The sequence below is a fragment of the Danio aesculapii genome, chromosome 24 (genome assembly GCF_903798145.1).
Source record: "Danio aesculapii chromosome 24, fDanAes4.1, whole genome shotgun sequence".
In the NCBI taxonomy this organism is placed as follows: Eukaryota; Metazoa; Chordata; class Actinopteri; order Cypriniformes; family Danionidae; genus Danio; species Danio aesculapii.
The window spans coordinates 21,956,129-21,973,796 of NC_079458.1; the positions used below are offsets into that span (position 1 = coordinate 21,956,129).

The 17,668-nt window shown below is 34.7% G+C and overlaps 1 protein-coding gene across 2 annotated transcripts in view; it reads right to left on the reverse strand.

The window, feature by feature from the left end:
* LOC130218202 (LIM domain and actin-binding protein 1) overlaps positions 1–14,674 on the reverse strand; it is a 19,102-nt gene extending 4,428 nt beyond the window's left edge. The window contains exons 1-8 of one of the 2 annotated variants that reach the window (XM_056450329.1): positions 14,567–14,674; positions 13,776–13,944; positions 12,766–12,826; positions 11,432–11,815; positions 11,270–11,357; positions 6,397–6,542; positions 5,482–5,529; positions 3,218–3,663 (exon numbers count right to left, since the gene is read on the reverse strand). In XM_056450329.1, the coding sequence (XP_056306304.1) occupies positions 3,313–3,663; positions 5,482–5,529; positions 6,397–6,542; positions 11,270–11,357; positions 11,432–11,815; positions 12,766–12,826; positions 13,776–13,933 (1,236 nt within the window). In that variant the 5' untranslated portion in view covers positions 13,934–13,944; positions 14,567–14,674 and the 3' untranslated portion in view covers positions 3,218–3,312. Of the gene's footprint in view, positions 1–3,217; positions 3,664–5,481; positions 5,530–6,396; positions 6,543–11,269; positions 11,358–11,431; positions 11,816–12,765; positions 12,827–13,775; positions 13,945–14,566 lie in introns of those variants that run through there. The other variant, XM_056450330.1, reaches the window with a different exon arrangement.
* Positions 14,675–17,668: the final 2,994 nt, after the last annotated feature.

A 17,668-nucleotide genomic window follows, 5' to 3' on the forward strand; every position in this document is an offset into this window, starting at 1 on the left:
CACTACAGCAACATTGAGGTTTGGGCTCTTGTTTTGGCTCTTCTTTTGGCTCTTCTTTTAAAGGCGATGGCAGCTCTGAAGGTTTCCTTGCTGCAGACTGAATGGAAATAAAGGAAGGAGACCCTGGTGAAGCTGATCTTGGTTTGGTTGTAGGAATAAAAAGCTCTGGCTTTTTCTGCACCATTGACTGTTGATTTCTTCCAGTCTGCTTCAATGCTTTTGGAGATTTGCTTGAGCCAATGCTGATTTTCCTGATATTTCCTGAAGGAGGTGAACCTTGTACGGATACCATGGACTCCCTGAAAAGGCCAGAAAGCCCTACAATGTCAGAATCAGATTTCAGTGTCGATACAGAGTATAGGGCCTTTTTTATAGCCTCCTCTATATCCATGAGTCTTTCAAGAGTCTGGTCTTTTAAACGAATGATATCTGCACCAGCTTTCTCTAGATCTCCAAAGGCCACCTCCATTGAAGTCATCATCTCTGGTTCACTTAGTGATTCTAAGTCTTCTGGTGTGACAATTTTTGGCTGTTCTTGAGGAACAACCCAATCTGGTACATTCTCAAAAATATTTCTGAGTGAGCACACATCTACTTTGTTAGTGTCTTCCTCGATTTCCTCTACTTTTGAGAGTATGTTTTTCAGTTCTTCTTGCTGTTTCAGCTTATCAAAGATCTCCATGACAGCTGGTACATTTCCTTTCATGATTTCATCCATGTGCACAGAGAGTCTCTGCCTACGCTCATCCTCAGTCTCTCCTCTCATCTTCTTTTCCCTTCTGATCACTTGATCAACTTGTTGATCATCACTTATTTCTTCATGTTTGCTGCTATCTATTTTAGAAGTCTCGCCATTGTCTTGAGAAGAGTGGATTCCTTGTGCCGTTTCAGCTTCCAAAATGGTGGAGTTTACTGCAATGTTCTTTGCATTTTCCTTTGCCATTTTGATTCTTTTAGGTTTCACTGGAGCCAGCGAACCACTCGGCTTCACCCTGAAGTTTTGAAGAGTAGCATGAAATCCTGTGGAAGATTCACTGACAGAACTCTTTGGAGTTTCTTGCAGACTTTTTTCTTCAGGACTTTCAGTATTGCTTATTGAGGTATCATTAGGTTCGTGATTACTTTGGATGTTTGCATCATGAGATGTTGAGTTTGGTTTGGGAGTTGAAGGCTCTTTAATCTGCTCAGTTGGTGGTTTTGAGGGACTTGTTTGCATGGAGTTTGCTGGGTATTTATGGTGGTCTAGGTCAGATTGAGTACCAACAGAGTTTGGCTTCATTTTTAAATGATCTGGTTTAGGCGGAAGAGCTGGCTTGGGTCCTCTGGGGTTTTTACGATTTTTAGGAGCTGTGTCTACAGAGACTTGCAAGGGAGAACATGTCACAGGTTTGTTTTCACAAGGGGTTGTAACATTTCCCTCACCAGGGGATTGCTTCAGTTCAACTGGAGGAACAGGAGGTGATGTTAATGACATATTGTCCTTTGCCTTGTTAGTTGGGAGTTCTACATCTATCTTTTTGTGTCCTGCATATGCTTTACCAGAGTTCCTATAAATCATTGCTGCTCTAAAATCACCCTTAGTGACATTAAAGTCGGACTTTCCCAAGGAGTCAAGAGCTGCCTGTATGCTACCTCTCATTATCTCTTCTTTACTGGATTCTTCCTCTTCAGTTTTGGAAATCTGCGAGAGCTCTCTATTCTCATTTGTGTTAGCATCTTGTGTAAACTCCTGGTTCACCGAACCAGCATCACAGATTTGTTGGTTTTGCTTTGTTTGGGAAGTCTGTTTCGCTTGTACACTCTGCTGAAGAGCTTTTGCCTCCATTGTGGCCTGATGAAGATTCTTAATGGCTGTTTGTAGATTCACTAACTCATCATCTTCCACAACATCAACCAACTCTGCCTGGAGAACTGCTCCATCCTCATAGATACCTTGATCTTGGAGGATACCTTCATTTTTAAGATTGTTAAACTGGTTAATTTCTTCTGTATTTGTTTTATTATCCAACAACATTTCTGTTGGTGGTACTTTTGATTTATTTTCATCTTGAGCTGTACTGGTACTAAAAAGGGATTTGATATTGTTAACATTACCTTGTCCTGTTTTCTCTGATTGCCCAGTAGACTCACTTATTTCTGTTTCCTGATAATCAAGCTCTTCTTTCTTAACGGAACCCTGCAATAGTTGCACATTACTGGTTTTGCTTGTTTCTGAAGCACTTTCTGATGAATTAACATCTTGTTTGAAGTCAATCTTTTCAGATGCTGGACCGTTACTTAGACTTGAGGCAATGGATCTACCTTCAATTTTACCAAACCCCATCACCCCTGTTCTACCTTCACTATGGATAAAAAGAGCATAAACTGTTAACTCTCCCATTCCTGTGGTTCCGTCTTGTATTAAGACTCCTTTCCTGAGGGATTCCTCTTGACTCAGTAGATCTTCAGTAATCTGGACCACATTTGCAGTTCTGCACTCTTTATCTTGAGTGAACGGAAGTTGGTGAATAGGAACGTCTACTTTCAGAATCTCCACATTGCCTTGGCTGTCTTCTTTTAGGAAGGTCACCGTTGGGTTAAAGTTTGTTCCTGGTAGCATCTGAAGCATGATGCTCTTTATGCTTCCAGTTACTATTTCCTCTTCATTAATCACTGGTCTCGTGTTTTCTATGAAGTGATATCTTACTTTTTTTACATGGCCAGATTCGTTAGCTTCGAGGATGGTTCCATCTGAATGAATGATACTGAAGTTGCATAAAGAAACCAAAGTTTCTTGCATATCCTCCAGAATGGTTTCTGATTCTTCTTTGGTTTGCAGATTGATCTTATCAAGAGGAGTTGATTCAAACATCTGAGCTCTGTTTCGCACATTTGCCTTCAGCAGTTCTTCCTCATTCGTAATGCTGTTGTTTGTTGGTGGAATGTTCTCCTTATCGTGTGATATGTTTTCAAAGACTTGTTTAGCTCTTGATATACCTACAAATACCTCATTTGCATCTATGAAATCACTTTTATGGTGAATGTCTGGTGTTTCTTTTCCATCAGTTTCAGAAATGAGTTTTGGTTTCTGATCCAATCCACATTTGTCTTCATTTTTCCTTGGACAGGGGTTTTGAATGTCCCTCAGAATATCAATTGATTGAGTTTCAAACATCCTACGTGTGGCTTTGACATCCACCCTGATGCTTTGCTCTGATGTCACCTCCACTGATTCATCGAGTTGAGGCTTGTTTTCTTCATTGTAGGAGTTAGACGTAGGTTGTTCAAACATGCAAACAGTTCTCTTAAAGTCACCCTCTTGAAATTCTTTATTCACCAGTAGATTTTGATCATGCAAATCCACTGAGGTGTTTTCATGTTTCTCAACATCCAGCACCTGGACTGGACGTCACTCTGGAATCCGCTGTCTGTGGCTGAGTTGATGTTGAGCATATCAGCCAACTCTTCTTCTACCAAGCTGTCTACATTTTTTAACTCCGGACAGGTGTGTTTTAGCAGTCGTTTGAGCTCACATTTCTGTCTGCGCTGATTCAGAATTGCTTCTTTTGTAGGTGGTGGTGAAGTAAAGGGCCGCTCATGTTCTTCAGTTCTGTTTTTTAGGTGAGGCATTGGTGGATTTGATTCAGGTGAACATTCAATGATGTTTTTTGCACCTTCAGCCATCTTGAAAAAAAATGAACAACTACATTAGATTATTTTAACTAGTATGTTAGCCTATTGTGTCAAAGGGTTAATTATAAGCTAAGAAGTTGAACATACCTGTTGAACTGCAAGGAAGCCAAACCGCATGCCAAAGAAAACCAGTGTTTTGTTTCAAAAGTTTCTAGTGGTTATTAATTTCAGCAGTCAGAAAACAGGCAGATGAGAATGTTATAATTCATGTTAGTCATGTGATTAGCAAAACAATTAACACCAATGAAGGCAACCAGAATAATGATATGTTTTTTTTCTGCAAACGAATTAATCAAACATTTTGAATTCAACTTTCTACGTTAAATTTGGTCAAACTTATGATCTAAGGGTGCTTTCAAACCTAGACTTTTGTTTCAGAACCTGCCGCATTTTCCCACTTTCCCATCGCAGTTCGTTTTTCATATGTAAATCCATCAATCTAGCTCGGATCCGCGCCAAAACAATCATTCTGAGATCACCTGAATGAGGTGGTCTCAGCTTGATTGAAACAAACTCTGGAGCGGATCGAATGTAGTGAGAAAGCAATACAATACGAGCCCAGCTATATCACAGTGTATTATGGATATGTAATAGGCATATATATGGCTATATGAAGAGAGAATTATGAGTAGGATGGGATGTCATTCCTACTGGGAAATGTGCGTTTCATGTCAAATACGAAAGTGAAAGCATGCTAACTAATAACAAGAGCTGTTTATCTGTTAGGAAACTGTGGTCTTGGTTTATCTGTTATTTCTTTCGATAATGTAAAGCCTATAATGCATAATTCTAGCCAAGGGCTATGAATGAGAAAGTCTTACCTCTGTTTTATACTTGGTGACGATGTCTGTAGGTGTCACCATTCAAAATTAAAGTTATAAAATTATCTTGTTGCTCATTGCCATAAATTAAAATAAGGACACATGACAGCTGAGCGGGACTCAAAATAAACCGTGAAACTCTGACCAACGTGAGGAGAGTTTACTCGCACATTACTTGTTTTAGATCTTTTGGTCCATTTAGAAAATTTGCAGTGTGAAAGCGAACCACACCAAGTACAAAGTGCAACATTGTAACACTTTTAATCCCTATTTCAGAACAAAACAGGTGTGAAAGAACATATAAATCTACTGTAGAAGACCTCCCAAAGAAAATGAGGAACTTTTAATATAGCATAGAGTAATAGGGGAACTTTAATGGTGAAATTTGGTATTTACTGAGTATATAATTACAGATTATCAAAAAGTGCTAATGATTAAAAGGGCAGTTCTACCAAAACTGAAAATTCTGTCATCATTTACTCACCATTCACTTGTCACAAACCCTTATAAATATTTTTTTCTGTTAAACTCAAAATAAGAAAAACAAAAAAGTAACCGTTGACTTCCATAGTATTTGTTTTACTTACTATAGATGTCAATGGTTACCAGTTTTCAACGATTTTCTAAATATCTTCTTTTGTGTTCAACAGAAAAAAAAAAACGCTCAGAAATCTTTGGAAGCACCTGTGGGTGAGTGAATAGTGGCTAAAAAATTTCTGGGTCATCTGTCCCTTTTAGTAGACTAAAAAAGCAAATAATACAAACAGCACACAGGTAGTGATATTAAAAAATAAAGTGTACAATATGATAAAACACTTAATTTAGAATAACAAAATTTATGATTATACAACATACTGTAAAGTATTCTAGAATATAGGGGTGATGTTTGCTAGTGGTTAGTTTGAACTTAAAATCAAATGAAGACATAGTGAGTTTTCATCACTGGGTTAATTAAAGCATATCTTGGAAACAAGTTTTCATACTGTACCTTGTTTGATGTTGGCCTTTTTCCAACTGGAGATGTGGGATTCTGGTCCTGTAATAAACAAAGATCAAAATACACTGTAAAAAAATGTCCATTTATTAACAGATTCTGTATTTTTGATATGTTTTATATATATATATATATATATATATATATATATATATATATATATATATATATATATATATATATATATATATATATATATATATATATATAAATATATATACATATATATATATATATATAGCATTATGTGCATAATAACAGAAAAAATACTGGCAGTTTATTATTTGGTTTTTGTACTGTAATTTACAACACAGAGACTCTCAATATATCAGTTCATACTATTAAAATGGCAATCAAAGTCCCCTTTTCAAACTCATCAACACCAAAAGTTGTTGGAAGATAGATCACGGTCCCATAATGCAATTCAAAAGCATAAATAAATAAAGAAAAAAAAACATGATAATACGGAAAAATACAAAATACGGAAAGCTTAATTTTCTATAGTACCACAACCAGTATTCCAAATGGTCAGAATAATACATATTTTTATTTTCAGTAATGTGATTGAAAATCAGGGTTATTTCACCAAAGTTTGATTTCGTAACTCTTCTGAAAGCATTGATATTGTGTATAGAGAAAACATGGCAACTTTTAGCTTTTTTTAATGCAAAAAAACTATAAGTGACTACGTTTATTTTAAATTTGGAAGAAATGCAAAGTAGTAAACCATAAATCCAGATAAACTGAGAATTTTCAAGTGCTCATTTAATTGGTGCTTAAATGTGCAGTTATAACACTGCCATTAACAGAAACTATTTAATTAGTGCGGCAGTTCATCTGTCTCATGCTCACAGGCCCTAAAGGTCAACACATGCATCATAAAGAATAAAAGTAGCTACAAGTACTAACTGCTTTCGGGAGGTTTCCTGCAGGTTCTGCAGCTGCCACTTTGGACAGATATAGGGCAGACAAAGCTTTGACAGAAATAGAGGGTTTCTCTGGTGCGTAGAGGGCCGAGTTGTCTCTGAAATCTGCAACTGACCTTCTCTTATCCTCTGTAACAAAGCAGAAAAATCACATTCAAGATATGGTCAATGTGACTGTTGATTTCCTGGATGAAGGAAAGAAATCAAGTCAACATGTTTTTTTTTTTCAACTGAGACCCCCAAACTGTCCTCCCGACATACACATGCATCAGGAGGCACCAAACACATTCTTAATGCGACATATCAGTTTTATTTAAAGGAGAGTATTGTCTTTCAGTGAGAGGTGAGTGGTCATGTGATTGGTCAGGTATATTGTTTGTTGGTTTTGCCAGATACTTTTTGTGTGTGTGTGTGTGAGTTAGAAATGAGAAGAACTTTTGATCAATGTAATGTCCTTGCTGTATAAATCTGTATTTTTTTTTTTTCACTCTAACTTGCCCAAAATGTTCGAATTCCAATAATAAATGTTTTGTGATCAACAAATCAGATTATTAAATGATCATGTGACAGAAGATTGCAGTAATGTATCACATTTGGAACAATATAAATTATTAGCATATTTTTATAAGATAATAAGATATGTTCACAGAGTTAAAAAGATTTTTGTTTTTGATTAGGCAATTGTAAGTGATTTTATTTAAATGATTTTATCAAATTTTTAACCCTCAAATACATTCAGTTCCATTATAACTTGGAAATTATGTGTAACGATTTCTTTAAAAACATGCTTCATGACCCCTTAAAATACACATTTTATTTAAAAAAGTATCATTTTTGATGCATTCATGTACAGTATGCCTTACATTTAGGCATCACAAATGCTTATATGAAGCTATATTTGTTTTAAAACTTTAAATACCTATTAAACATCTTTGGTATTGAATATGTATCTACAATTACCATTATCTGAGCAGTCATGAATTATGAGATTGAAGAAATGTAAATTAAGAACTTCTATTCATTCCAATGCATTACATAATGAAATATGTTTTTATACATTTCAAGCAAATATACAGTCCTCAGCATAATAGAGCCTACACCCTATTTTGAAAATGAATATTCTTATCCATTTCTTAGTAAATATAGACAAAGTATTTTGGTGAATTTAAACAAAACAGATTTATTAAACAGATATATTTATTAAAATAATATTTTATTCACCAAAAATATAAAAAAATTGAAAGATAGTACAATTAAATTCAAGCAAAATTTTTCCATTTGCTTTTGCTTCTCTTGATTTTTCCTCTTTTGTAAATTTGTATTTAATATTTTTCTATAACATATAAATTTGTGTTCTAGTTTTTGGAGCGTTATCGTAAATTATTTTGTTAGATAAGCTCCAGATTTGGCTTCAGTATTGACTAATTTAATGTATGTGAACAAATATAATATTGTATTGTATAGATAGATAGATAGATAGATAGATAGATAGATAGATAGATAGATAGATAGATAGATAGATAGATAGATAGATAGATAGATAGATAGATAGATAGATAGATAGATAGATAGATAGATAGTGTAAATTTCATTTTAATCAATCAAAAAGACGTGAAAGTGTCAAGTCAAATAAACTGTCAAGTCACTGATCAGTTAGGTTTAGGTTGCAATTAGGTTTTAGTTGAAAAATATTAAGTTGCATATTTTACAGACAGATTTAGAAAGGATTATCAGAGCTAATTTCGATTTCTGAAATGGTGATGGTTTTGATGGTTATTGCTCTGTCAGCTCTCATATTAAAATGAACAGCTGCTACTAATACAAGTCATCAGTGAAATGCAAAGTGGGCTCAGAAACTTGGATGGAAAACATCCGTGACACAAATACCAATGGGATTTCCAGTCAAAAAGCAAGAAACACACAACCCCACAGTTAATCGTGAATTTTGAAAGGCAAAACTGTATTGTGAAATAAAATATGATCCACAATGGGAGGCAGGAAATGTTATTACATGATAGACTTGAGTGTGTATTTTTATTGTGGTAATCCATTTACCTGGGCAGTGAATCTGTTTTAAAAACATCTTGTACACGAGAAAAAAAATCAATCTTTGGATTTACTATTTTTTAAAAAGTAAGTTGTTGCAAACAATTTATATCGGGTAAATTTAAACAAATACATTAAGTTGATTACTTAATTTAATTTGTTTAAATTGAGCCCATATAAATTGTTAGAAATAATTTAGCAACATCTTTTAATGTAACATGTGATCATGCAATTATTATTTCAGATTCATAATCATTGGTTAAATTACCACGTTTTGTCATCCAATTTAGTGTAAACACATTCTCCAATAGCTGTTCATTAACAATACAAGACTTTAAAGATTTCCTCTAAAACAGTTTTAAAAAATGAGGACAGGTGATGTAAATCATCCTAAACATCCAACTAATTTCAGCCTGTTAGTAAGTTGAAAATTAACATAGGATTATATATTTGTACACCAAAATGTTAAGGGTAAGCTTGTTTTCCAGCCTGTGTTTTTAAAGCACAAATGAATAATGAAATTCTGGAAATCCCGTGTCCCTGTCACACAACAGTGCTCTTCATTTATAGACATATTATAGGAAATCCTATTTAACACACTCACTATTTCAAGCAATAAACATGATCTCACCATTCAGCGCTGTTTCTGTTTGCTCGGAAGCTTAATTCAAATCCCCCTGAATTATTTTATAACTTAGTTCAGTAATGATCCAGTGGCTGGTCTGTTGGCCATGTGTGTGTCCTCCTGCGAGTGTGTCAGCAAGCTTCTGTTCTGGTAACAGCTGACCCCGTCCGGCTCCCAGGCAAGGAGAAGTGCCAGCTTGCTATTTTAGGAGCTATTCTGCTATACTGTTACACCAGGCTGGGTCAATCACTTGTAGAGATATAGAGCTACTTTTCCAGTCGGCCTTAAACTGGCACTCAGAAATGACTAAAATAAGCCTGTTATTTTCATCGCATGTCATTGTGAACAGTTGCTGCTCCTGCTGTGATGTCATCTGTCTTTCCTCAGTTTGCAGAACTCATATGTGGCAAAAGTTTTATCATGAGCAAAGAAAAGTCAAACGTGTTCTTTTATGTGACTGAAATTGATAGTATTATGTGCTTTGTGTCTTGCATAATCTTGTATTCAGCTACTACATTTTGCTCTTGACATTTAGGTTACATGATACTCTGTCAACATTTGAAACTTAACCTTGAACTACAATCCTTATTAATGGTGTTAGCTGAGGTCAGCACTGCTAATGGAATTGCTAATAGTTTGGGTTAACTAAACCCCTTAACCTACTTAAATCGGGCGCTTAGCCACAAATCTTGCATCTAGATTTTTGAAATGATTAGCTTCTGATTTTTAAAATGTACCTATCATTCTTTCTATTGGCTTGCACTAGCAACACGTTAAAGCATGTTAGTCATGTGCTGAAATGTGAAAGAAACATGCTAGCAACACATTAACTAGAATGTAAGCACATTGTTAAACATGCCACAAATATGCTAATTCATGCTAGCACTATTCGATTATTATTATAATTATTAGATTATTAAAACATGTTAGCAATATGTTAAAGCATTAGAAATATGATAGCAACATGCTCCATGCAAAAAATACTGTTATTAGCAACATGCTAAAACATGATAGAAGATGCTAGCTCATGTAAGTAACACATTAAATGTAAAATGTTATACAAACATGCTTTGAAACATGTTTATTTCCACTTCTCCCTAAGTTTATGCTTATAAGCTGTTTCAAACATTCATACAAGGCCTTCTCACAATATTATCCCTTCTTTACTGTCTATATTTAGCAATATAAATTTGTTAATCAGTTAAGCAAAATACTATAGCCACAGTCACATCACCCTGCAGCCCAAGAGCGGTTACTCACTGAAGCTAAGCGGGGCTGAGCCTGGTCAGTACCTGGATGGGAGACCACATGGGAAAACTAGGTTGCTGTTGGAAGTGGTGCTAGTGAGGCCAGCAGGAGTCCAAATGTTGCAGTAAATTGAACGTGACACTATACTGTCAGTGAGCGCTGTCTTTCGAATGAGACGTTAAACTGAGGTCCGGACTCTCTGTGGTCATTAAAAATGCCATGGCACTTCTCGTAAAGCGTAGGGGTGTAACCCTGGTGTCCTGGCCAAATTCCTTCTATTGGCCCGTACCCATTATGGCCACCCAATCATCCACTGAATTGGCCCTCCACTCCACCAATAACTGGTGTTTGGTGAGCGCACTGGCACCGTTGTCCTGTGGCTACCGTCACATCATCCAAGTGGATGCTGTACACAGGTGGTGGTGTGAAGAGACCCCCCTCATGATTGCGAAGCGCTTTGGGTGTATGGCTTTACACAATAAATGCGCTATACATAAATACACACATTACATTACTATTCCATGCTAACATGGAGTACATATAAAACAGGTTAGAATCATATTAGCAACATGCTAATCCATGACTTCAATGTGCTAAAACATAGTAGCCATGTGTTAAAATGCTAAAATCATGCTAGCAACATGCTTATTTGTGATAGCAAATCTTAGCAATGTTGAAACATCCACCCAAATATTAAAACACCCAAATGACACAGTAAAAACATTTGTTTTTACTAAACAAATCTTGATAAAGGGCACAATGGGCTAAATGATGAGTGCTCCAGAAAGGAATCTAATTGTCAAAAGTGGATCCAGTTGAAAAAAATATATAGTATATAAAAAATGCACATTCAGGCACTCACATAGAAAGCAATGTCTATTGTTTTTCTTTGCAGCAGGGATAAATGACATAAAATCTAATTATGTACAGTACTTACCCTCTGGAAAGGATCTTTTTTCACTGTAAATGCCAGAAATGGTCTTTCTTCTATCCGATTGGGTTATTATCTCCTTAGTTCTTCCACTCTAAAAGAGTAATTATTTCATCAGTAAAAACAAGTAACTCATTCACATCTCAGTATAAGGTCAAAATCATTTACCTTCATAATCACTTGAAACTCTTCAGTCTCTTGTTCATCATGATTGTTATAAACCTCTGTCTCTGCTAGAGTTTTTGTGTCCTCAGCATCCTTGTCAATAGGACGAGTACTGGTAAGAGTGGTGTTTTTGTCTCTCTCGTTGCCCACCACTGACTCTAGAGTAGTCTTGCTGCTCTTTGATTCAGGCTGGTTGGTTACTTTTGACTCAAACAGGGCTCTGAGAGCTGTGGTACCTGTAGGTCTGTGCCGAGGGAGGCTCTCCATAGACTTACTGCGGGACAGAGGAGAAATTTTGGGCCATTCTTTGACATCAGTTGTCTTGTCTGGTGTCTCAGTTTTGCTGCCATTCTCAGTGACAGGGATTGGTGTAATCTGCATGCTCAACTGGTGGAGAGAAACCAGAAAATTAATTTACAGGTTTAACACAGGTAAATGTGGATGCTTTCTTCAGTCAAGTAGGCAATGACATCAAATGTTTATTACTTGATAATCTACAGTATTTGTATCAAGATGTTGTTGTTGTTCACAGCAGGGTGGCTCAGTGGTTAGCACTGTCACCTCATGGAAAGAATGTCACTGGTTCTAGTCCCAGCTGGACCAGTTTGCATTTCTATGTGGAGTTTGCAAATTCTTCTCATGTTTGCGTGGGTTTCCTCCCGTGGGATGCTCCGGTTTTCCCCACAGTCCAAAGACATGCACTATAAGTGAATTAAATAAACTAAATTGGCTGTAGTGTGTGAATGCGAGATTGTATGGGTGTTTCCCAGTACTGCACTGCAAAAAAAGATTTTCTTACTTAGATTTTTTTTTGTCTTCTTTCTAGTCCAAATATTTAAAAATTCTTATATCAAGAAATTTTTTCTAGACAAGCAAATCATATTGTTTGTTTTCAGAAATACTATGCTAATATTAAGTGCGTTTTTTCTTAAAACAAGCAAAATAATCTGCCAATGGGGTAAGCAAAATAATCTTGTTTTTCCTTTTGACATAAGATTATTTTGCTTCCCCCATTGGCAGATTATTTTGCTTGTTTTAAGAAAAAACTCACTTAATTTTGGCATAGTATTTCTTAAAACAAGACAATATGTTTTGCTTGACTAGAAAATTCTTCTTGATTTAAGATTTTTTAGATATTTGGACTAGAAACAAGACAAAAAATCTAAGAAAGAAAATATTTTTTTGCAGTGTTGGTTGGGGCTGGAAGTGCATCCGCTATATAAAACATATGCCGGAATAGTTGATGGTTCATTCTGCTGTGGCAACTCCTGATAAATAAGGGACTAAGCCGAAGGAAAATGAATGAATGAATGACTGTTGTTGTTGTTGTTGTTTACCTCATGCTTGATTTCCCGTGAAACAACTTCTTTAGTTTTTCTTTCAGGAGAGTTCTGATACCTGGCGAAGACATAATTCCATTGTAAAACGTAATTGGTTGACTTTACTTTTAAAGAGTAAACCTGTTGTTTTTAAAGCAATAAATTGACTTTAGTTAAAAAAAAATTGTAAATCCATTGCCATATGTTTATGTAAATGAAGTATATGCATGATTATAAAGATTATGGTACTTCACATGAAAAGTTAAAAACATATGTCAATAATCAGGGAATAACCTAAAGAATAGCGAAAGAGCATATCACTCAAAATTTTAAAAAAGAGTTTTGATAATTTTCCTATTTATAGTTTGACTCTATATTTACATTGTGAACTAAGACCGACCAAAAATAAAAAGCTGCGATTTTCTATGCTGATATGGTTAGGAACTATACTCTTATACTCCAGTGTAATAATCAACTTTGCTGGTGCACTATGGCTGCAATGAAGATGCAATGATATTACGTAGCTAGTTATCTAGACGTTATCTAGTTGGCTACTATTTTCAAGAGCTACATAATATCATTGCACCTTCAGAAGCCATGGCAGCAAAATTGTTAGTACATGATGTAACTACAGAATCTTCTTTGAAATTTTTGCGCAAAATGCTAATGGTCTAATCTGATTCAATTGTTTATGCTATGCTAAGCTAAAAGTGCTCCTGCCAGACAGGGAGATTGAATGAATGGATTAAAAATGATCAAATTAATAAAATAAAGATAAGGAGTTGTGAAATGAGCCTGTTTTTTTTTTTTTTTTAAATATTTTTTAATTAGCCTTAATATCAGGTAAACTGCGTTGAAGTGGTCTAAGGTGAATAAGCTCGAAGCATTTCAGACTCTGTTTACTCCTGCATTATTATGATTGAATTGACCAATGCACATATTATTACCAGCCATAAACAACAATAAAGATGAATAAGCGATGCAAAATATTGTGTGAATTGTTGAACTATGCAGAGCTTCTTTCTCACTGTGCCACAAGCTGAGAGACAGATTTCCTCTTGTCTCTGAGTCCAGCTTCAGTCCAGGTCAGGACATGATCAGATGAAACACTTCTGAGAGACTGGGCTCTTCGCAAGCTGCTCTTCTCCTCCATTTCGTCCTCCTTGCCTAAGAATCTGTCCTTCATCACAGCACAACCTGCAAAAGTTGAACACATGGAGCAATATTTGTGCCATTCAGGTCACAAGGTGTGGTCTTGCAGTTTTAAACAGCAACGAGGAAAGCATTTGAACTCCATCTTTAAATTATGGATTTAGAATAAAATAAATAAAAGTAACGTGCAGCATAAATAGAAATGCCTTTTGGTTTCACTTTAGACATTTTATGCATTGGCTAGAAGTAACTTTGCAAATTGTTATTGGAACATTAGTTTGTACACTCTTGAGTCATGGGACCATCAATAGAAAGCTTTAGCAGATATGCTATTTTATATATTGTTATGCTACGGTATACTATTATCTGTATAATCAACAAAGTGTCAAAATGGACCATCAATAATAAGTGGTAAAGACATTTTTTTTTTATTATACAAGAAAATAACATGTTTGATTGAAACTCCCATGCCACAATAATCTTATTAATCATTACCAGTTTCGATAATATGTCAGTTATCATTTGCTAACTGATAATTAACCATCTCTCATTTACATAACACTAGTAAGTCCATTGAAATATTTTTTAAACAGTTATGAAGGCCATTTGTTTTATTTATCAAACATACAGTTTTGCAATGCAGGTTAAAATAGGTGAATTGTTTTACCTCTGAAAAGTGTGTGGATCACTCCATTGACGGATGCCTAGAGATAGTTCTCTGTGCATCACGCGCAGAGCTCGCTGGGCAGAATCTGGGGCCAAAGTCCAGCTGATTTATTACACCTGACTCTGGGAAAACTGAGTCCTGAAAAGGTCCGTACCCTGTAAAATGGGATGGTTCGGAAAACTGTGATTGCCGTCAATAAAACTTATGGCTGCTTCCATTGAAAGTTATATAATGTTATGTGTCATCTCAGCCCAAATATAGTTTGAAAATAGCCCAAAACACTTTGCAATATGTGCAAAAACATGTATTATTATTATTATTATTATTATTATTATTATTATTATTATTATTATTATTATTATTATTATTATTATTATCATCATCATCTGTCTTTTAGTTTTGAATATTTGCAATCTAGAGTTTTAAAATTCATTAAATAATTTCTGAAGTAAATTTATTTTAAGAGTGTAGATAACTCAAAATTTAACAGTTATTTATTAGCACCAATGGTTCCACAACAAATTCTTAACAACAATGAAATCTGCATTGCAAAAAAAGTGTAAGAATGTAATTTAATGACATGATGCAGGAGAATTACAGAACTTGCATCCATATCACTGCAATCATATGTTGTTTTCTCTCCACTTATTTTTCTTGATTTTTTTTTTTAAATTTAAACTAATTAAAAAATACGGGTTGGTTTTCTCTCAGCGATGCAATGTCAGACACAATGCACTCAATGGAGCTAGTGACATCACAGTGAGGGGTAGGGTTAGGTATGGGGTTAGGTGAGCTCATTAAAAAGCATGCAACTCAGTTTGCATCTGCACCTGGTCTGCAGCCAGACCTCTCTCAATCAGTGGAATTAAATCTGCATTAGTTCACATTAACACTTCAATAGAAAGGTTTTGTGATCAAATGATTTCATCCTAAATGATTCCAGTTCATATTAAATGGATAATTCTAATAAAAAATAACTCTTTATTATTATTATAATTTATTAATTATTATGATTATTAAGTGGAGGATAAATAAACAATGGCAGATTACATTTTTTTGGTGTGAACTATACAGTAAATGGCAGTTTTACAGTATTTTATAAAGAAACAATACATGCCTGTGCACAACACAGTCCTGTTGTCCAATGTTGTTTTATTTGTACTATAAGTACTCTCAGATGCCATTGACTGAACACGTATAAATTGGTGTAAAATTTACAGTATTTCTGGCAATCTTGGTTGCCTGTAATAGTGTAGAATTTAAAAGTGCACTGTATATTAACAATTACAATTGTGGTGTAAAACTAAAGCACAGTTGTAATTTATAATTTTCAGTGCATTTGTAAATTTTACCTCTAATACTGTAGAAATTTCCAGAAATTCTTTAATATTTACAAAGGCACTTTACTACAATATTACTAGCAAGCAAAATTGCTAGTAATTCTATAAATATTACAGCAATTTTTTTGTGTATATACATCGACTTTTGTGTCATTTACATTGACATTTCACTTTAAAAAGTGAGCACATGTGTGCTTATACATGTGTGCATATTTGCACATAATCAAATTATTTTGTAACCCTGAACCACAAAACACTTTTATGTTGCGCAGTCCTGTAATCGATTTTTGACATGTTTTTTGAAGCCAATTTTATATATAGATTTAAGTTTGATGTCAGTTTTACATCAAGTTATTCAGCGTTGGGGCATTACAAGTAAGCAAGTTAAGTAATATTTTTACTTTTCTAATTATTGAGTAAAGTAACGCATTACTTTTAAAAAATAAGTAAAATTATTTGAGTTTTAAGGAGAGCTCCTCTATTAAAAAAGAAAGTAAAAACACTAGTTCTGAAAGAGATCAAGCCTCAGCCAGGTAATAAAAAGTAACCCAAAAGTAACTTAAAAGTAACATGACGCATTACTTACCATAACTAAGTAATGCATCTCCAAGAGTAACCATCTCCAACACTGAAGGTACATAAATTGTAGAAAAGCTAAATCCAGTGTAAATTTATACATTTATAATATGAATTTGAAGCTTTCAGATGAATAATTCATTTTATTTATTATTCTGGTGGTCAAACGGCATCATTGTGTGAATGTTAAAAGGTCGTCAAGGTTTTAACATCAAATTGATGAGAATTTTTGACATGTTTTATGTTATATTGACATCAAGGTGCCTTTGTGAACTATTGTCGTATCCTACCAAAGTATACATCTGAAGAAAGCTTATTTATTCAGCTTTATGTATAAATCTCATTCAAAATTGTCTTATGTCACATTTTATTTGACTTGCTGTGAGTTAATATTTCACATAATCTTTCCATTCCTTTAATCTTACTGTAATCTATGCTCATCCTAAAGGCAATATAGCACTACATTACAGTTAGGTGTTAGGCAGATGGTTAGACTTTATTACTCACCCAGCCATGACCCCGGTCACGTCACTATGACCTCTGATGTCTTCTCTTATTAGGGCCAAACTGCTATTTGACCTTTAAACCTTGTTGGAGTGACGTACAGGAGACTGCTGTAGACGCTTACGTACAGTCTCGCGCCCCACAGATATTTTACACACTGTTCTCTATCAGGAACTGGGAAATTAATTACGAAATGCACGGATTAACATGCGAGTCCAAAGTTACATGGTGGACAATATCTGTATACTTCGCTCTGTTAATGAGCGTGCTGGATTTTTTCATGTTGTTCATTATAATCACTTCTTTGTGCTGTTTGTCCTGGTTCTTTTGCTTCTGGTTTCAGGCATACTGAAAAAGGTTAAGAATGGATACTGCTTGCTGATGAATGATTGCATTGTTTTTGGGAAGTAGTGTGTGTTATATCATTACCACACTAGGATAAAAAAATTAGTTGTAACATTTATTTATTTATGAAGGTATGTATATATGTTTCTATGTATGTACTGAATGTTCTTATTTCTGATTTTTTTTATTTTCATTTATTTCAATTTTTACTTAATTTAATTTACTTTTTGCTTAATTGGGAATAAGGAAAAAGTGTAAGCAAAGATTTTAATTAAATTAAATTAAACTATTTATTTGGCTCTAGGGATCAAACAACAAAAGGTCAAGAAAATTGGTG